Source organism: Canis lupus, chromosome 8 (assembly GCF_048164855.1).
Source record: "Canis lupus baileyi chromosome 8, mCanLup2.hap1, whole genome shotgun sequence".
Lineage (NCBI taxonomy): Eukaryota > Metazoa > Chordata > Mammalia > Carnivora > Canidae > Canis > Canis lupus.
Genome location: NC_132845.1, coordinates 56365901 through 56387802, shown reverse-complemented (window position 1 = coordinate 56387802; position 21902 = coordinate 56365901). Strand labels below are relative to the sequence as shown.

Genomic DNA, 21902 nt, shown 5'->3' with positions numbered 1-21902 from the left:
CCAGGGCGCGATCCTGGAGACCCAGGATCGAATCCCACGTCAGGCTCCTGGTGCCTGGAGCCTGCTTCTCCCTTTGCCTGTGTCTCTGCCTCTCTCTCTCTCTCTGTGTGTGACTATCATAAATAAACTAACTAACTAACTAAAAAAGAAAGCTCACTCCCTGACGTGTGCTGCCTCATGGTGGTGGGGGTGTGCAGCGATCAGGCCCACAGTAAACTATTTGAAGATAATCCTAAAAAAACCACGAGAGGGCAGAAGTGCATGGAAAATTTTATCACTTCTGTCACTGTCCACTACTTTTCGACTTGATTTTTAAAGTGCAAATCCTTTAAATCAGAGTGAGTCAAAGTGTGGTCAGAAGACTGGTCACTACGCAGGTTCTCACTGGTCTGGGACAGAATATGTACAGAAATTCAGAGCGAGCGTCTGTAAACGGACAATGGTCTGCCATTGCCACAGGCCCCCAATTATGGGATCGCTTTCTAACAATTCCAAGTTCAGGTTTACTATACTTTACAGAAATATCAGTCTGCAAAGGTTTGGAAAGTACAAAAATAAAAGCTGCTACTTTTGAGAACTGCTTCACATGAAATTGCATTTAACTGAGCTGGCTCTTGGATGATAGCAAGACTGGCTCAGTGAAAGTGGGTTGTTTTAGAAAATACAGTCAACTTTAATAAGGGACAAATGGTGTCACAAGTATTTTCCCAGGCTCGGGAATATATTCTCCTGCCTCCCTGAGAAGACTTCAGCTAGTGAGAGGAGAGTTCCACACAATAGCCCTAGCCCCAACCCCAGCCCCAGGTGCTGGCTCCCCCGTTCCTTGGCAAGCCCAGGACAAGGCCCACCTGAAGTGCTTTGTGCTGTACTGCTGAGGGGAACGTTGTAGTTGGAGGCACGAATGGATGACCAGGCACTAGTTGAAGGCAGCGTGGTGTTCAAGGATGAGGATGACCCTACGTGGGGGAAGAGCCCAATTAGTCAGCCCCAGAACAAGGGACATGGCAACTTGAAGAATAAGCAGAAGCATCCAGTGAGGCTTCAATGTAACAGTAAGGTCACAAGGAAGCAAATGGATGCTGGGACCCAGGGACGGTGCCCAAGGCTGCACCTGCCTACCTGTCTTCATAGCAGTGCACCCAAAGGGCCTGCTCATCATTCTGACTTGGGGTGGCTCAGGGAGGCATCTTCCCTCCCCTGCCTGACTCTTGGAACTGCCTGTGAGAAGGCATTCCACGGTGACACTCTGAGACAATGCTGGCTCTCAGTACCAATCTGGGCTCCAAAAGGAGGGCTAATTCCTCCTGCTCCCAAGCCCTGTCTGAACTACAGCGACATCTTACCAGAACCCCCACGCCCAGAGAACCCTGGCACTAGCACCAGCACGCCCTCACCCTCTGTCGCACCCCCAGCAGCCTCACAAACCCAGGCTTTCCCCTTATTTTCGACTCCCCCCCACCCCTTGGTTGATCATCATTCTCGCCCCAGGCTGGACTGTCATCTGAATCTGTAACAGCTCCATTCTGGCTTCCCACTCCATCCCTTTTGCCCACCACCATCAGACCACCTGCCCTCAATGGCAAGACTTCTCAAAACCTTCAATGGTTCACTTCTTCTAACATCAGATCTAAACTCTCCTGACAATCTTCCACAAACACGGAAGAAGTCGGTTTCTGCATGCTGCCTGATTCTTCTATCAACTACATACAAGGCTGTGTGAGGCTCTACCCTTGGCTCTGTCCCCACTGTTTTGCTGGGAAAGCAAAGGGTACTTTAACTACTTCTGCATAGTTGTCTGTTAAATTCAGTCATTTTAGAATGAGGAGGATTCTTTCCTTACACTGTGATATGGCAAACACTCACTAATAAAAGGTCATTCATTTAATGTAAAACAGCATTTTATACCTTGTTATAAAAGGTATAGAGGAACAGGAGGGTGTAGGTTTTGAACAGAATCAGAAAATATTTTCTTTCACTCCATTCACCTTCCTTCCGGTGCACACACAGAATACTCTACTCTGGGGTGAGGAATCCCCATATGGTAGGTGGTAGGATGATTTTATTCGATAACTTATTAAAAAGTGCATCTGGACTGGAGGGACTCTTCAACTGGTCTTAATTTTCACTTTCGGGCAAGCCTGGGTGGCTCAGCAGTTGAGCATCTGTCTTCGGCCCAGGGTGTGATCCTGGAGACCTGGGATCGAGTCCCATGTTGGGCTCCCTGCATGGAGCCGAGCCTGCCTCTCCCTCTGCCTGTGTCTCTGCGTCTCTCATCAATCAATAAATAAAATCTTAAAAAAAGAAAAAAAAAAAAAACCACAAAAAACAAAAAACTCACTTTCAGAGAGACAAAGCTAAATTGCTTCTTTACACAAAAGTCCTTTAACAACCAGAGTGTATAAATGAATAATAATATTCTTCATATAAATGAAGACTACCTGAACCTTTTTAATCTTTAGAAACATCCATTTCTTAATACAATACTGAAACTTGAAACTTGCTATAAGGTAGGGAACGACCCTTCAGTTGCTACTATAATTCCTGGAAGACAAATATTTGTTGGTCCTTTGTTTTAAGTAAACCTATGTGTTTATCATATCTAGTGATAATAAATCCTCATTTTTAAAGTGGCAAAGAGTCACCTATAGGAAAACTGAGAATCCACTTTTCATTTTCATAATTCCCTTGGAATGTCAGGTGCTATGACAGGCTGAAAGTTTCACATCTGCCTTGAGCCATTCTTAAACCATGTCATCTAGCATCATTCAGAAATTCTGATTTGTACCCGCCTACGTACCACTGTTCCTGTCCCTGAGGTGGTCAACTTCCCGCACAGTATTAATTGAAAGATTGTTTATGACACTGCCAGGAGTGACGTAAGGGTCAGTTTCAGGGTCAATGTTTGGATAACCTTTCCATGGTTCACCAGGGCGAAATTCTGGAACAAAAACTTAAAATTAGTTCAGGCTCAATCATCACTTAAAAAAAAATCCATTATTAAATATCTAAAACTTATATTCCTAATGTCTATGCAATTCTTAAATATTTCCAGTTAATACTAGCACTCTAAAAGGCTGATTCAGTACTATGATTAGTGTAACATAAGCTGCTATTTATGAAAAACTTGCATAGTTTTGCAAATGAAATCATCTGTGTTTATATGTTTTTAGACTGTAACGTTTTATTTTTAAATTTTATTTTTAAGTAAACTGTACACCCAATGTGAGGCTCAAACTCACAACCTGGAGATCAAGAGCTGTATGCTCTACAGACTGAGCCAGCCAGCTGCTCTTAAACGGTAACATTTTAAAGTGCTTTATTAGATTATGAGCTATAGCAATGCAAACAGAAAGGAAGACTGTAAGTGCATTTTTCATAATGCCTCAGTCAGGATGAAACACCATCAAGTTAGTCCCTGACGCAGATGAAGAGGAACACTGAACAAAGGTTGTATGCTCTTCCTTACACCGGTCAGTGAGGCTCAATCCCCCTTCACTGCCTGGTTACACGCCAGACTGGCTCCTCTACCTGAGACTCAATGCTGAGCTTTCCATGCGTCATGTGTGCACTCTTCCCACCCTTAGCAGAAGTCAGTCCAATCTGCTAGAACTGGGCTACTTCACTAGAATATCTAGAGATAAGGAAATCACAATGGAAACAAAGCACTGTGATAGAAGCCGTCAGCCTTTTACCTGGTGGCCAGTTAACACTGCTAGAGCCGTTAGGCGATTTGGCACGTGGCCAGCCATCTCCTATTGAACCCGGAGGGCTGGCTGGAGAAGTACTGCTGTTCATAAAGTCATAGGGAACAAATGGAGACTCTTCCAGCCTGAAACCACTTGAAATAGCACCTAAAGAGAGAAAAATGAAAATGAATGTGAGGCAAAATACACTAGCAAATTTACTTCTTAGTTTCTTAATTTTCCTCAGGCATCACAAGAACACTCTGTATTGTATCTGTGGTCCCAAACTGTGTTCTGCAGATTGAGTGAAAAGGCAAGGGGAAAAGAAAACTCTGAACTCTTCCAGGCTTCAATCACTTTTAGTTCTCTTATGTCCTGAGGTCTGAACATTATCAAGTGAATTTTATTTTAAGGAGAAGAACAGGGCCCATAATCATCAATAAGTGACCAGAGTATGGGCACAAACTTATTTCCAAATCATTAAAACACTTGTATTTTGGCCTAAATTAAAAACAGGCACAGTGGGGCAGCCCGGGTGGCTCGGCGGTTTAGCACTGCCTTCGGCCCAGGGCATGATCCTGGAGACCTGGGATCGAGTCCCGCGTCGGGCTCCCTGTGTGGAGCCTGCTTCTCCCTCTGCCTGTCTCTCATGAATTAAAAAAAAAAAAAAAAAAAAAAAAAAAGGCACAGTGGACTCCTTATCAGGGGGATGTGTGCTGTTGGGAGGTTGGTGAATAAGGAGAATTGGAGGGAAGAAGCACGGCTATGGTAAAGAAAGAATTATGGTGGAGAACACTGCAAGTGGCAGAGAGGTATCTGAGAATCCAGGAAACTGCTATGACCGCTGTATATAATGAAAACAAATATCCTTATCAGGATGTTTACATTTCTACCTATACACACAACCCTTGTGACTTATACACGGCATCGGTAAAGACACCTGTTACTGAAATTGAGTGTCCAATCCCACAAAAAGACAACTTACTCTTGCTTATAAACGGTCATTTGTTTTCTGGCGATTTATCCTCCATACTCATCCCTGAACACATCTTAAAATGATTAATGCTTTACACAAGTGAACCCCCCTCGCCGCCTAGCAGAACAGCTTGGGCTGCCACACTATGTGCTGGTCCTGTGGAGGCACAGACCAAGGGGCCGGGCCACACTACAGCATAGTCTACCAACAGCCTGGTGGGTACACAGAGGATGGAAAGGAAACAGAGGGAGGGCCACGCTGGCATGCAAGAAAGGTCCAGGGAGGAGACTCTGGGCAGTAGGAACAGCCTGCACAAAGACCCGAGGAGAAAAGCAGCTTGGCATGTGTGAGGAACTGAAAGACCATTTTTTTTTTAAGATTTTATTTATTTAAGAGAGCGCGCGCACGCGCACCAAGAGCACGCATAAGCAGGGGAAAGGGCAGAAGGAGATGGAGAAGCAGGCTCCTCACTGAGCAGAGAGCCCAACTCGGGGCTTGATCCCAGGACCCCGAGATCATGACCTGAGCCAAAGGCAGCTGCTTAACTGAGCCCCCCCAGGCACCCCTGAAATAAAGTTCTGACAAACACCAGGAGAGTGAGTAACATGAAGCAGAACCCTGAGGTGTGCAGTGTGTGCTCTGGCTACCCCAGGCCCTGCCAACCCTGACTGTTCCTGAAGGCATGGGATTTTGCAACCCTCTCCTGCAGGGCTTTGCGGCACCCAGCAAGGAGTTCTTTACATTGTGACACCGCCTGATTTGTCCTGAGATCACAGCAGCTGCAGCATGGAGAACCGAAGGCATGCCAGCAGAGAACTCGAGGCATCCAACTGTGCCCTGTGGAAGGAGCACGGGCACCATTCACAGACGGATTGGGTGTGGAGGCCGGAGAAAGGAAGAAATCAAGTACATCTTTTAGACCCAAATATCCAGCACAGGATGAATGGATCAACCAAATATGGCATTGTCCGATACAAATGTCAATACAAACGCGCATACGTATTTGCACGCAGATGAACCCTGAGAACATCATGCCGCACCAACAGAGGCCCATCACAGAGGACTGGATCACATATGGTTCCACCGCCATGAATCGTCCAGCACAGGCAAATCCATGGTACACAGACTCGTTCTTGTGCACGACTGGGAGGGAAGGGAAGGGGCGGTGCAAAGAGAAACTCCTCCAGGGCTCTTCTGGGACAGGGGAAATGTTCGATTTGCACAACTCAGAGGATACTAAAAGTCACCGAGCCATACTTTTAAAAAGATAATTGCATTATGTGAACTAAGCTTCTAGCTTCAATAACCCAACGTGAGGATGCACACTTGCTAGTTAGGAGGAGAGAGGGTGAAGAGGAAAACCAACACCCACCCACTCCTGCCAGCTCTGAAGCAGGTGTGAGGAAAAGCCTTCATCACAGACACAAGGCTGCTCTGCTATGAGCGTCTGGAAAAATACAGCAGAGCCCTAAATGTTGCTTTAGCCTTGTTTACTCTGTGACAAAGGCTCCCCTGGTTGCAGTCATAGCGCCCAACTTTCTGGATCAGTTCTTCGGTAGCAGAGCTGGCCTTTTGACAGGACCTCATGTCACCAGTGCTGGTGGGCATCAACCGATTCCTGACTTGGCACACTTATTCCACCAATTCCATCCCCTCTCTTCTCTTGCTTCCTTATCTACTTACTTTGATCTGAGTGAAAAGTGTGTCTTTTTTGTAAAGTGAATTAAAATCACTTGGGAGCTGAGTGGGGTATGAACGAAGTAGCAGTTTCAAGTAATACACAGTAAGCAAGCACAGATGCCGAATTTTAAGTGATTCACTCTTCTGCAAGAACCTGAGATCTAAGTATTCCCCCGCTTTCAGTAAAAAATAAACAAACAAATAAATAAACAAATAAATAAATAAATCCACTTCTACTTATTAAAACTTCACTTTATTAACAAGGAAAATAGGCTGGACATAAAGGCAGCTACAGTCCAGTTATGTTCTATTAACCACTGTATAGGAGGAGGTGCAGAAAATGGAAGGTAGGGTTGTATGGGTGGCAGGTGTAGCTGGAAGCGAGCAGGCCTGGATTTGCACTGGAGACACACCGTGGTCTTAAGAGGCAAGTGTGTTGGGACGCCTGGGTGGCTCAGTGGTTGAGCGCCTGCCTTAGGCTCAGGGCATGATCCTGGAGTCCCAGGACCGAGTCCCACATCAGGCTCCCTGCATGGAGCCTGCTTCTCCCTCTGCCTATGTCTCTCTGTCTCTCATGAATAAATAGAATCCTTAAAAAAAAAAAAAAAAAAAGGCAGGTGTGTTGTGAGCCAACCACGAAGGCAGTAACTAAGAGGAAGTCCATGCTGACAGGCCACGTAAAGGGTAGTAGAGTCCCACCCTGTCCTAGTGCTTAAGTGCTCTGCAGGTGTTGCCTTATTCATCATCAAGACACCACAGGAGGTACTACACCATATTCCCATTTAGAAGGTAAAGGTTAAGTTATTTGCCAGTAGCTAATAAGTAGCAGAGTTAGCTCTCAAATCCAGGATATTAATTTTGCCATTTTGTCATCTGAGTCAACTACCATTCCCATTCTTTAGAAAAATTCCAAATGGGTATGCCACCAAATGGCAAATTCGACTTAGAATTCAGATCTGATTTAGGGTTCAAAGTTCTTTCTGCCACATGACTATCTCACCGTCAATTTCTGATAATCATTAGTCCAATGTTCACAAATCAGCAAACTGACCTTTAAGATAAGTTTAGTCAAATAAAGTTTCAGGATAAAATCCAACAGAAAGGAACAAATGTCACAAAAATATCCTTTTGGTATTAATCAGAGGAACAGATGTGATGTTGCTTAAATTAGAAAGCAAAGAGGCTCTCCTGGCTCCCCTATTATCTTAAATCACAAAGTCCTAACAATTCTGCTTACCATGGTTGTTGTTTTGGTTTGTTTGTTCTTTTGCACACCAGCAAAGCCTTCTGAATTACTTTGTTTTGGGTCGCTTGTATGCAGCAAAGATTTGGATTTTGCTTTATGATTCAATGTGAATTTCATTATTTAATAAATTAGCTTGGCCCATTTATATTTATCAATTTGACATATATTTGGTCCCAGTTTTTCATTATTTTATGATGCCTTCTATTTCTCTATAGACTCTTTAAAAACTCTGAAAATGTGGTATCTGTTTTTATTTTTTTCTGAAATTGTGGTTTTTTTTTTTTAAGATTCATTCATTCATTCATTCATTTATTTATGATAGACATAGAGAGAGAGAGAGAGAGGGAGAGGCAGAGACACAGGAGGAGGGAGAAGCAGGCTCCATGCCGGGAGCCTGATGCGGGACTTGATCCCGGGACTCCAGGATCACGCCCTGGGCCAAAGGCAGGCGCCAAACCGCTGAGCCACCCAGGGATCCCCTGCGGAGGGTTTTTTTTAGTGGATACTTTTTTTTTTTTAAATTTTTATTTATTTATGATAGTCATAGAGAGAGAGAGAGAGAGAGAGAGGCGCAGAGACACAGGCAGAGGGAGAAGCAGGCTCCATGCACCGGGAGCCCGATGTGGGATTCGATCCCGGGTCTCCAGGATCGTGCCCTGGGCCAAAGGCAGGCGCCAAACCGCTGCGCCACCCAGGGATTCCCTAGTGGATACCTTTATAACTTGAATCTTGTCTTCAAAAAAATGTTTATATATATAGCTGACACAGAACATTGTATTAATTTAAGGTGTATAACACAATGATTCAACACTTCTCTATGTACTGTGAAACGATGGCATAACACTGTTATACTAGTCAGGCTACCATTGTTTCCTGTCTAAGCTCTGAATCATACACATAGGTTTCCCAGCCAATCTGCCTGTCTACCTCCACTCCCCAGGTATCCAAACCACAGCCAAATCCCAAAACACTTATCAGGCCACTTCTCAGCTTAACATTCTCCAACAGTTCTCCAAGGCAGAGGGGCTAACATTCAAACTCTTCAATCACTTATAATGCTTCCACCCATCACCCCTGGGGTCCCCTTCCCATCATCTCTGCTTGGTTAACTACTGTTATCTTTCATATCCCAGCTTAAAAGATCACAGGCCTTCTGGAATCCGTTCCCTACGGCCCTCAATCCTAAGACTGAATATTCTTTTATATCTGTGCCCCCTCCCCAGGACACTGTGCTGTGTGCTGACGAGGGGAAAAGATTTTATTTTTTTTAAAGATTTATTTATTTATGATAGACATAAAGAGAGAGAGAGAGAGGAGAGACACAGGAGGAGGGAGAAGCAGGCTCCATGCCGGGAGCCCGACGTGGGACTTGATCCCGGGACTCCAGGATCGTGCCCTGGGCCAAAGGCAGGCGCTAAACCGCCGAGCCACCCAGGGATCCCCGGGAAAAGATTTTATAAATGGCCTTCTAGTTGCAGAATCTTAGGACCATAAAGCATCACAGATAATTTAGTCCAATCCTGCTGTGATACACAATTTTCTGATCAGATGTCCTTGCCTCCATTCCACCCTATTTCCCTTAATAAATCTAGCTTTCTTTACTCTGGGGGTTGTGCAGTAAAGGGTTAAGCACAGTAGGTCCAGTGTACACACTGCAAAGAGCTTCAGGCCTGGCTCTTAACTCCTCCAAGCCCAGAGAATACCCTGCAGGTAAGAGTACCTTTGCAGACCCTGGGCCTCAGCCATACCAGATCGTTTATGGCAATAACGTGACTTCTGGTGAACACCTGTATCTGTCTATCTAAGGCCTGGGTCATACTGTCATACTGTGTTTTTATCTGACCTCTGACAGGTCTGCAGGGGATTGGGGACTGACTGGTGCAGGTGCTTGATGACTATTATGACTGGCCGCAGTAGAAACCCAGGACATCAATCTTGGGAGAGCTTCTTTGGTCGGCAATACTTTGTACGTGGTTTCACACATCACTGCTGGAGAATTAGGTCTGTGAAACCCCAATGGGAGGGGACAATAGGAAATTTTTCCTGGACTGTGCCCTAAGCGTCTTTTTCCCCTGCTAACTTTCAATTGATTCTTTTGCTGTAATTAATACTCATAACCATGGGTATTACAGCTTTTCTGAGTTCTGTCAATTCTTCTGTCAACTCGAAAGTGGTCTTGGCCACCTCTGACACACAAGATCTCCTGCACTTGCTCTTTCTTCTTGCTCCAAAATTAACTTACTAGAGCTAAACGGTGATAAAAAGACAACCCACCTAAGATTGTGTTGCAAGTGGTCAATGCCAGCCAAGGCCTTCCCCACAGGCCTCTCCTTCCCACAGGCTCAGCTTATGTCTGATGTAAGCCTGAATATGACTATTACATCACCCCTCTTAACAATGACCTCTATGCTGCTCTACTGCTAGGGGATAACAGCCCCTCTTATCTATAACAGGGAAGCACAAATGCCAGCAAGGCTGCTCAGCATTTATAAAGAAGCAAAGGAGGCCGGTTACAGGCAAAATGCCATGGTCCTTCTCCAAACAAAAACACCACTATGGGGAAATATTTCCCCGGTTAGGGACTATAGGAAAATCTCTCTCCACCAAAGAGAGGAGGGGCACAGGTGTGAGGGGAGTGAGAAGAGAAATGAAGCAAACCCCCCCCCCCCCACAGTCCCAAGTAAGGGCAAAGGCAAATGACACCAGCACTAAGCTGAGTAGAGAAGACAATAGGGAGGACAATGAGCCGCAAGCGCATGGGCTGTGGGCTACTCTGCTCTGGGTATGTACTGCTTTGGAGCCTGGGGCCGCCAGACCTCTGTATTTCTTTCTTTCTTACCTTTTCTTTTTTAAAAGATTTTATTTATTCATATGTGAGAGAGAGAGAGAGAGAGAGAGGGGCAAAGACACATGCAGAGGAAGAAGCAGGCTCCATACCGAGAGCCAGACGTGGGACTAGATCCTGGGACTCCAGGATCACGCCCTGGGCCAAAGGCAGGCGTTAAACAGCTGAGCCACCCAGAGATTCCCAGATCTCTGTATTTCTAATGAGATGCGAGAAGTCAGAATTTGTATGTGAAATTGCCTGAATGTTTACATAGATGCTGGTTCAAAAAGCTGACTTTCAAAATAGTGAGGGTCTAACAAAACGTAACATGTGGGCTGGCAGCTTTGGGAGAGAGCCCTCCTGAATACATTTAGATGTGAATTTTTTTTTTAAGGGAAAAAGGAAAATTACACCAGAGTATTAACATAATACGATAACATTTCTTTCTTTCTTTCTTTTTTTTTTTTTTAAACTTTTATGTATTCATGAGAGACAGAGAAAGAGGCAGAGACACAGGCACAGGGAGAAGTACGCTCCCCTTGTGGGGAGCACAACATGGGACTTGATCCCAGGACATTGGGATCATGCCCTGAGCCAAAGGCAGATGCTCAACCACTGAGCCACCCAGGTGCCCCTGTTTAATTTTATATTAGGAGAAGAGAAAACAAAGCCAACAAAGAGTGAACCCAAGAAGATGATTCTAAGTCTGCCAGGAGAGAGAAAGATACTAAGGGGAGAGAAGAGGAGCCACTGATCAAAAAGGAGCAGTTCGGGGAGCAAGTGAGAGTAACTGGAGGGTTATCATTATAAGAAAAAGCATTTTCTTTAAAAAGATTGAAAAGCAAAAAAAAAAAAAAAAAAAAAAAAAGATTGAAGTGCTTTTTTAAAAGGCCATTATTCCCCCCCCTTTTTAAAAGATTTTATTTATTTGAAAGAGAGAGCATGAGAGCACAGGCAGTGGTAGTGGTAGAAGGAGAAGCAGACTCCCTGCTGAGCAAGGACCCTGATGTGGGGCTGGAACCTGGGACCCCAGGATCATGACCTGAGCTAGAGACAGACAACTGACTGAGACATCCAGGTAGGTGCCCTCCTTTTTTTTTTTTTTTTCTTGACAGAAAGGGAGCTAGTATGAGTGGGCCAAAGGGAGAGAATCTCAAGCACACTCCACACCCAGCACAGAGCCCGATGCAGGGCTTATATCACAACTCTGAGATCATGACCTGAGCCAATATTAAGAGTTGGATATTTAACCGATTGAGTGATCCACTGTCCCTAAAAAAGCCAACATTCTAAGACTTGAAATTCAGAAGGTTTTTACATACAGGTATCAAACTAACTGTCCTTTCTGGAGCTGAAGACCAAAACCACAACCAGCTCAAGGATTATTTCTGAAGTCACTTTTACAAAGAAGAAAAAACAACCATAAAGAAAGAATAAAAGCAACCAAACAGAGTAATACATCCTATCAAACATTCTTGATTTTAAGGGGATAAAATAAAAGTCTGGAGATATCAATAGTACCTAGGAAATGAAGACTACTGGCCTTGTTACCTAATATTAATTAAGCCACCTGCTAAAGTAGAGAAAACAAGAACATTCTGGGGGTGAGAGAACAGGTAAATATCAAGTAATCTGTATTACTGATAGGAAAATATGCTTAAAAATTTCTTAATAGAAAAATATTAAAAAAATTTTTTTAAAGATTTTATTTTATTTATTTATTTATTTTTTTAATTTTTATTTATTTATGATAGTCACAGAGAGAGAGAGAGAGGCAGAGACACAGGCAGAGGGAGAAGCAGGATCCATGCACCGGGAGCCTGACGTGGGATTCGATCCCGGGTCTCCAGGATCGCGCCCTGGGCCAAAGGCAGGCGCTAAACCACTGCGCCACCCAGGGATCCCCTTTTTAAAGATTTTAGAGAGAGTGGACAAGCAAGCAGGAGTTGGTGGAAGGGGTAGTGGGAGAGGGAGAGAATCTCAAGTAGACCCCACACTGAGCGAAAAGCCTGACAGGGGGCTTGATCCCACAACCCTGAGATCATGATGTGAGCTGAAATCAAGAGCCGGATGCTTAACTGACTGAGCCATCCAGGAATCTGAGAAAAATACTTTTAAAAAACAAAGAAACGGGGACGCCTGGGTGGCTCAGCAGTTTAGCGTCTGCCTTTGGCCCAGGGCGTGATCCTGGGGACCCGGGATCAAGTCCCATGTAGGGCCTCCTGCGTGGAGCCTAATTCTCCCTCTGCCTGTGCCTCTGCCTCTCTGTGTCTCTCATGAATAAATAAAATCTTAAAAAATAAAAGAAATTAAAAACAATAAAAAACATTAAAAAACAAAGAAAGAATGACTAATTTTCAAATGTCAATAAGTAAATGAAGAATGGGGTAGGAGGAGAAATATGACAGGGATCTAGACTGAAGAGATAAAGTATTCACCTCTTCCTCTGTATTCTGCAGAGAACACTCCCAGAATGCATTCATTAAATTGCTACGTTATGGGCAGCCCCGGTGGCACAGCGGTTTGGTGCCGCCTGCAGCCTGGGGTGTGATCCTGGAGACCCGGGATCAAGTCCCACATCGGGCTCCCTGCATGGAGCCTGCTTCTCCCTCTGTCTGTGTCTCTGCCTCTCTGTCTATGAATAAATAAATAAAATATTTATTTATTTAAATAAGTTGCTATGTATACAGTAATAAAAATATTTATTGTTTAAGCGAATTATAGATTTGTGCAAAAGAAAACTGTATGCAATAAAATACAGTTAAAAATGATGATTGATACTAAGTTTAAAAAAGAAGACAAAATAAAACACAAAACCACTTTATTAACTGAAGTCAATCAAAGCAAACAAAATTAACAGGTTGCTTACAGGAAGCCTGCACCCGCTGCCCCATGCCTACACACCAGGTTCTAGGCAACAAGGGAGAGCTGAGCTACCTTGTTCAGTCCTCTCAACAATTCTGGGAGGTATCATTTCCTTTTGTAGATGTAAACACCATGGCTTAAGAAGTTTAGGAACTGGGATGGAATACCAAGTGTATCTGACTTCAAAACCTATGTTGCCCAAGGACTGTTGTATATTAAGACATGCCATCAGCCAGGACCTTGAGCACTGGACAACACATGAGGGATGGTAATGTCCACCACAGCAGTGCAAGGGAAGGGAGAGGTCATTTTTACAAAGAAACTCAGGCTTGGATATGCAAGGCAGACACGGGAAAATTCATTTTAACCTGAGAAGACAGAAAACCATATGGTGGAAATGTTTTGCTAGTTCTGTACATCTGACCTCTCCAGCCACTCCTTTCACCATGCACGGCTCCAGGATGCTGTCCTTGTTTTTTCTGGGCTCTGTCCCTCTGGGCAACTGTATCTCTGTCCATGACCTCAACATTCTGATGAGTACCAAATCTTATTCTAGCTCATATTTTTCTTGAGTGCTGGCCTCTATTCCTAATTTCTTACTGGGTATTGGGCAATCCCCCAAATACCAGGCCCAACAAGCCTAAAATCCATTTAGTATCTGTCCCACCAGGCCTCTGATTCCCACATTTACGCCCCCTGTTACCTGCACAACCACACTCTAATGCTCCCACCCAACCAATGTTCCCTGCAAGCTGTCATGTTACCCATGATCCCATGCTTGCCCAAGGAGTTAGGTTACACAGCCAGCCCTCCTGTCCTTAATTCTAAGGCTCGTTCTGGTGCACTCCTTCCACATCCATGGCCTTCTGTCTCATACTGCCTTGAGTCTTCTTTGCCCCTGGATAGCCACCACTTTCAAGTTTTAAATGACTTATAGCATAAAGTGGTCTGTGATTTGCTCCATACCTACTATCCTAGTTTTGCCTTCCTCCTTCCTCTTTGTCCCTTCACCTGTGACAGGCCCACACAACAGAACCCATCAGACTCTTCTGTTTTTTAACGTTTCAAATGCTACATACTGTTTTTGTTCCTCTTTCTCTACTTCTCTGTGTGATAAAGTGGAAGACTCGGCATAGCAGTCTCTGTGAAGCCCTTCCACACCTACCACACCCACCATTCCTCATTTCTGACTCAATCTTCCAATGGACTTCACATTATCATGCTATTTGTACCATCATATGGAATCATATTCATAGTACTTATCATAGTGTACTAAAGTTCTTCACATACTTATTTTTTGCACAAATGAGTTCCTTCAGGGTATTTTTCCTCACATATACTCAACTGTGTGCATGCATGTCCATATGTATCTATATATTCACAGTCCTTGGAAAGCAGAAGATATTTCATTAATACAGGTGAAGTGATAATATTTGATAAGGTAAAAATGAGATTAAAAAAAATTTTAATTGATGGGTGAGGAAAAAATAATATTGAATCTATAAATGATTTACACATAGCAGTAAAATATATGAAGAAAATGTACCATTAAACAAAAATGGCAGAATCAAATTCTGCTGGGAATTAATACTCTCATCATACTAAATTGACTAAATGTTAAGTATAACATTACAAAAGCAACAAAAAACTGCAAAAACCTAAATAACCATCAAAGGGGGAAGAATTTTTAAAACACAAATGTATATTTAATCTCTATTTTGTACAATAGCTGTAATAAAGGTTAATTTTGCTTTTCTTTTTTAACTAATTCAGTAACTAATAAAACATTTTCAGTAATGAGGAAACATTCTGCCTGCTGCTCCCCCTGCTTGTGCTCTCTCTTAAATAAAATAAATAAAACCTTAAAAAAAAAAAAAAAAAAAAGAATAAGCTAAGAGGGATGCCTGGGAAGCCCAGCAGTTGAGCGCCTGCCTTTGGCCTGGGGCGTGTTGGAGTCCTGGGATCAAGTCCCACATCGGGCTCCCTGCATGGAGCCTGCTTCTCTCTCTGCCTATGTCTCTGCCTCTCTCTCTGTGTCTCCCATGAATAAATAAATAAAATCTTTAAAAGAAGAAAATAAGAGGTACAAATTCCTAATAATAAATGAAATAAAAAAAAGGTCTAGGGTTAGGGGGCACCTGGGTGGCTCAGTTGGTTAAGCCTCCAATTCTTGATCATGAGACTGAGCTGGGTGCTGGGGCTCTGTCCTGGGTGTGGAGTCTGCTTAAGATTCTCTCTCTTTCTGCCCTTATCCATCCCACCCCCTCCTAAAAATAAATAATAAAGACAATAAAATAAAGGCCTATATTTAGTATTCTACATTTTTTGTATGTGTAACATGCAAAAATGTATTTCCTACCATGTTTGCTGGAGTTTTGATCCAAAGATGTGTTCACAGAAATGCTGTCCACTGTAGTCCACTTCCTTAGTCTTGACTGTGGCTCTTTAATACTGTTCATATCCATATTTACATTCAAGTTTGAGTTCAAGCCTAAAAATAAAATAATACTTTAATAGAAAAACCTCTTTATAAACAATTTTTTTTAAAAGATTTTATTTATTCATTCATGAGAGACACACAGAGAGAGGCAGAGACAGGCAGGGGGAGAAGCAGGCTCTCTGTGGGAAGCCTGGTGCCAGACTCAATCCCAGGACCTGGGATCACAACCCGAGCTAAAGGCAGACACTCAAGCACTGAGCCCCCCAGGGTGTCCTGAAAAACCACTTTATAAAACATAGCACACTTTCCTTCTGATACCACAACTTCCATTTTCTAGAAAAACACACGTAACTAATCTGTTTTCAATCCTGTGAATGTGTCTTAATAAATATCACCCTGCAAATGTGGCATAGCCAAATGATTACAGACAAGGCAAGGCAGGCAGAACAGACTCTCTGGGCCCCCAGCCAAGGCTTGCAGAAACAACACTGAAAGAGCCATGGCTACGTTATCAATGAAAGCAACAAACAGAAATCCTAAATAGCTATTCTAATATTCAATAACCCAATGTTTTCAAACCACAAAACTGTTAAAACTATAATTGCATTAACTGTGGAAAATTGTTTCTCCATATAATTTTGATTATTTTTTAAAAAAAGATTTATTCATAAGAGACCAAGAGAGAGACAGACACAGGCATGGGGAGAAGTAGGATCCTTGCAGGGAGCCTGATGCGGGACTCAATCCCAGGAACCTGAGATCACGCCCTGAGCTGAAGGCAGATGCTCAACCACTGAGCCACCCAGGCGTCCCTAATTTTGATTATTTTACAATTTCTGTAAGAGATAATTATGGAAGCCAAATATTAAAGTTTATCTCTAATAAAATAGGTCTTTTATTTTTTAAACAAGAATTATTAATTTATTAGAGTGTGCACGTGGGGCGGCATGGAGGTGGGGGGGGGGGAGCACACACCCCACATGGGGCTCGATCTCACAGCTCTGAGGATCATGACCTGAGCTGAAACCAAGAGTCACACATTCAACCCACTGAGCCACCAGGCGTCCCTAAAATAGATCTCTTTAGCTATTTCCCAAGGGCACCATGCATGAAGAAATATGATCACTTTCAGTTGTTATCTTTTGCTTGTAAATAACAATTTTCAACTGGCTGACCAGACAAAAGACACTGTCATTTAAAAGTAAAAATGTCTTGCTCTAACAACTATTCTTAAGGGTGAGGCACCCATGTTTCAGGGCGCAATTTCCTTGAACTTTGCTGATGACACACATCAGGTTCAGATATTCTCTTGGAATAAGGATGGAAATTTCAATCTTAGATATTCTGGTCAGAAAACTGACCGGTAAGCGAGGGTTTCTTAAGCGTGACCCAGGGATCATCAACATCAGAATCATGTGAGATGCTGATTAAAAAAAAAAAAAGACTTTTTAGTGGGAGACAGAATCTTTAACACATGGTCAGGTGGTTCTTATTCTAAGGTTCCAAAACAAATGTGTATGTGTGTGTGTGTTTTTTTGTTTTTTGTTTTTTTAAGATTTTTATTCATGAGAGACACAGGGAGAGAGGCAGAGACACAGGCAGAGGGAGAAGCAAGCTCCCCACAAAGAGCCCAATGAGGGACTTGATCCCAGATCCTGGGATCATGCCCTGAACCGAAGGCAGACACTCAACGGCTGAGCCACCCAGGCATCCCCAAACAAATGGTTTTAAATACTGGGGTTTGATGACAGTCCATATGATATGAGGTCAAACTTAAAAACTTTAATAATGTGAATTCTCTAATATCATACCTATTTTTGGAAACAGCAATTACATTTGCCACTTCTCTGGACTCCTCAACTAGACCCAAGATCTGACAAATTTTTCTGTGAAGGTTCAGACAGTAACTGTATCTCAGGTCTGTGGCCACAAGGTCTGTGTCTCTATGCCTTTCTGTTGTAGCAAAAAAGCAGCCACAGAAAATACATTAACAAAAGAGTACAGCTGTGTTCCAATAAAACTTTATTTACAAAACCAGCAGCTGGCCAAATCTGGTCTACAGGCTCTAGTCTGCCAATGCCTGATTTAGACAACCATACCATGTTTGTATGGGTTACACAGACTTCTTAACCAGGAAGAAGTAGCTTTTTTTTTCTCTTTTATATTCATTTGAAACAGAGAGAGAGGGAGAGTGTGCACGCACGTGCAAGCAGACGCAGGGGGAGGAGCAGGAGTGAGGGAGGGGAAAGAATCTCAAGCAGACTCTGTGCTGAGTGCTCAATCTCACAATCCTGAGATCACGACCTGAGCCAGAACCAAAAGTCGGACTGACCTTCCCAGGCACCCCTAAAAGTATCTCTTGCCGTAAAGTCTATCAGAACAGGAAATCCCATATTTAGAAACTTATCTCCTCATTGGCCCAATTTATATGTCCAGTATGCAAACACGAGAGTCACCTCACAACCTCTCACTGTGCTGGAGTATTCTTTCACCACTGTACTACTGTCTCCAAGATCACCTGGTCACCAACAAATGGCTTCTAAGGTATTCACCCACAGTGGTAACTGACAAGAGCCTGCTTCTGGAAACGTAAAGAGATTGCTAACAATCCCAAGGACTCAGAGTGCAACCGATATCCTAGCTGAGGAGTCCATGGAATGCCAGGGAAGCCAAATCGTGCACAGTCCAGCCAGGGTGAAGCGACAGCAGGCCCCAGCCCCCTGCCCAAAGCCTGGAACATGCTAGCTAACTGTCTGGGATAGCAACCAACCAAGCTGGTTTACAAGAAACCATTTTAAGGGAAAAGACAGGAAGAAAAGATGTAATGAAGAGGGTGGGAACAATCAAGGTTCAAAACAGAATCAAAGACACAAGGAGAAAAGAGTCCCAAAGAAGGAGAAAACATCCAGGCCTGAAATTTCCCAAAGGAATAAAAGCCTGGGGACAGAACGAAGAAAAAGACAAGGGACCAACTTTAGGGGTGACCAGGGTGATCAGCTCACCTTGACTAGAAAGTCATATCAGAGATCATCCCTAAGGATGTAGGTGATGATCACAATTCCAGGGTCTTAAAGGACAGAAGTGACTGTTACCAGCTGCTCCTACACAGCAGCATGGCTCAGGGTGTCTCTGGCATACAGTTTCTGAGAACCTTTCCCATTCTGCTCTACGAGGAAACTTGAGAGCAACTTCATCTTTATTCTAACCCACTCTAAAGAGCAGGGAGTTTTGAAGGCAGTGTCACTTTCTTGCACGGAGACAGGCCTTGCAAAGCAAGAGTGCCAGCTGAACCCACAAGAACCAAGGCAGCTCTTGGAGAGGGAACAGACCCCAGGGCTAGCATGTTTTTCCCAATGGGACAGACCTCTGCCACTTGGGAAGAAGACACAGTAAAAGCCTGTGGCCCCGAGCATTAGCTGAATGCTCAGCCCCACGAGAAACCCACCTATCGGGAAGTTGCTGAAAGCATTTATTGGTGATGGCCCTTTCTGCAGCTCAGGTGTAGTGTGGGGCATGACATTCTCGAGGAAGGATTTCATGGCTGGCTGATGGAGTGGCTGCTGCTGAGATGGCGGGGTCTGCTGCTTCACCAACAGGCTGGGATCGAGTTGCCGGGACTGCTGCATCATCTGCTGCTGCACGCTAAGAGGTCGACCCTGGAAACAGCAAGATGTTGGGAAACAGTGGACAGATAGGATTCACAGCCAAATACTCCTCCTTGTTGCTGAATTCACCTCCTCCTCCTTGGCAGGAAGGGAACAATCACTATATACCAGTTAATATGACTCCCAGACAAACAGGAGACTTAACTAACCACATATTTCATTCTATTTTAATAAAAGCATTTTCCACTGCAGTGAGTTCAGGCTAAACAAAGCCAGGGGAAGGATATGATCTACCTGCTGGTCTTGCTGCTGCCGGTTCCCAGAAGGCACGCTTCTCTGACTCTGCGCCCTTTGCTGCTGCGCTAACAATCTCTGGAGAGAAAGGGGTAAAAAGGTCATCAGTGTTGCAGCATCAAAGAGGTACGAGCTTCAGGTGACCACATGGGACACACACACCTACAGTGTGACTTCATCTAGGGTAACCTCTTCCTGGGACTCCCTGGCCTCGAGCCGCTGTTGAATTCTGTTTCTCATTCAGTCGAAACTTGTACTTCACCAGGGACATTTTCCCTGATCACACCACCCTTCCCCTCTGCCATCCTGACCTGGCTAGGGGTGCTCTCAAAGCTCCTGCCCTTTGAGTTCATGATCCGTCCTCAGTGATCCCTCTAAGCTCCCTGAGGGCAACTGCAGCCAGCTTTGTTTGTTACACTTCCCGCACACAAGAGAGGCTCAATAAATGTATACTGTATAAGGTCGTTACTCTACTTACCTGTAACTGGGAGATCTGAGAAAGCTGGTTTAGTTGGGATAGCTGGTTCAGCATGGCTACCTGTTGAGGGCCAAAGAGCGGATTCAGGCCACCGTTGTTTGGTGCATACTTCAGCAATGAAACTGGAACCTTAGGATCACAATGGCAAGTCAATAATGTTGATCACGTAACTCAAAACTAACTAAATGTATGGTATATTCTGTGCTGTCAATAGAGCAATTAAATCTGTGGACTATTACTTAGGAGGGTTGGTTATACTTGGTCTTCCTTTACTTTCCGATTCATATATACATTCCTGGGTTAACTGAAAGAGGATGGGGTGAATCTTAAACCAACCAATTTGTTTTGCTATTGCCCTCCTCCCCTCAAGAGGTTTTATGGAACGTAATGGTCAATTTCAGGTTTCATTTAATGTGGACTCATTTTCTTCACCCTACTATGTCCTTCTGTAAGGACAGCTGACCCTGAATTAGCTGCATCTCAAAGACACCAACTGACCCAAGGATGAATAATTAGTTACCTCATCCAAATATCAAGTTTTTTCAGGTCAATAGGAGAGAGTAGGGCAAGAGTGATTACCTGAGGGGAGAGTAATGGAGGAGGCACTTGAGCACGAAGATTAGGCTGAGATGAACTAAGAGGTTGTGCTGGAGGCTGCTGCATGCCCCGGGGTTGTGCTGCTGTGTTTCCAACACCAAACATACTGGGATTGCCATTCTACAAAAACCAAGCCAACAGCAACAGAATACCAGTGGGATTCTTTAGGGAGAGATGTTGCAACACCACACTGTATTATTGATTTAAACACAGTAACTACATGTAAGAGAGATCTCATTACTTATACAAATCATTCAACAGAGAGCCTAAAATACACACATGGACTTACCTGTCTAACAGAATTCAAGTTTTGCATACCCAGCCCTGCTATGGAGCCAAGGGCCTGGTTAGGTAGTGCACTATTTGAAGGGGGAAGCTTCATGCTTTGACTGGACATAAACTGCATGTTTTGGGATTCATCTGCTACAATGCCATCCTGAGTGGACAGACAGAAAGATGTGCAACACCAGCCAAGCAAACAAGCAGAAGGGAGAAATCATTGCAGGAACAGAAGAGAAGTCACGTGACATTGCAGCACCAACAGGAAACGGGTAGAAAACAGAAGAGATTAGTGTTAATTCTAAAGTACACAAAAAGAACCAGACACATTTTACGGGATTAAGAAGAAAATACAAATGCAATCCCTATGCTAAACTGAAACATAAAGAAGAGAATGAACTACAAATCCAGTAATAGTACCAGATTATATAGTACCTTACATTAAATGCTCTAAACCACTGATGAGAAAATTACGCTATTAAGTGTATTTATCAGCCACAGGGGTAAAACAAAACAAAACAAACAAATGACTTACCTTATCAAAGTAAGGGCTGCGCTCCATGGAAGACTCTTTGGAAATCTGAGGCCGAGAACCAGGGCCTTTCCCGACCGTTCGATTGTAATCACCAATATTTAGGCTATGTTTATCTATCTCCATTCGTTTGTCCTGTAACATTCCTAAGAAGTACAGGAAACTATGTTACGTAGGAAGACAATCTCACTGATTCAGACAAATTTACACAGCAGCAAGCAAAACATTTACTTCCCCTGGGAGGACTTTTGCCTTGACAAGGACATGTAAAAAAATACATTCAATAAATCTTGCATTCCTCAGAAGTAAAGTTAGGTTTAACAGATACTGCTATTTGAACCAATTAACTTGAAAACAGACCGGTAATGACGGTTAAGACTTTTTGGTCATCTTTAATTTG

General features: G+C 43.6%; 1 protein-coding gene and 1 long non-coding RNA gene across 26 annotated transcripts in view; one reads left to right on the top strand and one right to left on the bottom strand.

Moving 5' to 3' along the window:
• TNRC6A (trinucleotide repeat containing adaptor 6A) overlaps positions 1-21902 on the bottom strand; it is a 206973-nt gene that overhangs the window by 7343 nt on the left and 177728 nt on the right. For 18 of the 24 annotated variants that reach the window (XR_012035613.1, XR_012035614.1, XR_012035615.1 and 15 more), the window contains 10 exons: positions 21506-21648; positions 20981-21127; positions 20674-20811; positions 20095-20223; positions 19617-19694; positions 19163-19373; positions 15637-15768; positions 3693-3851; positions 2798-2938; positions 849-956 (listed from right to left, as the gene is read on the bottom strand). Coding sequence is in view for 21 of the 24 variants with exons in the window: in XM_072836208.1 (XP_072692309.1) it covers positions 849-956; positions 2798-2938; positions 3693-3851; positions 15637-15768; positions 19163-19373; positions 19617-19694; positions 20095-20223; positions 20674-20811; positions 20981-21127; positions 21506-21648 (1386 nt within the window). In the remaining 3 variants the exon portion in view is untranslated. The remainder of the gene's footprint in view (positions 1-848; positions 957-2797; positions 2939-3692; positions 3852-15636; positions 15769-19162; positions 19374-19616; positions 19695-20094; positions 20224-20673; positions 20812-20980; positions 21128-21505; positions 21649-21902) is intronic. The other 6 variants (XM_072836214.1, XM_072836221.1, XM_072836216.1 and 3 more) reach the window with 3 other exon arrangements.
• LOC140638600 (uncharacterized) lies at positions 10023-17189 on the top strand. Of its 2 annotated transcripts, none has more exons than XR_012035624.1 (3): positions 10023-10367; positions 11066-11192; positions 11330-17189. It is a non-coding gene; the product is annotated as an uncharacterized lncRNA (long non-coding RNA). The 2 variants fall into 2 exon arrangements; XR_012035623.1 differs by lacking the exon at positions 10023-10367 and having other exon boundaries at positions 10901-11192; positions 11330-11490; positions 11737-17189.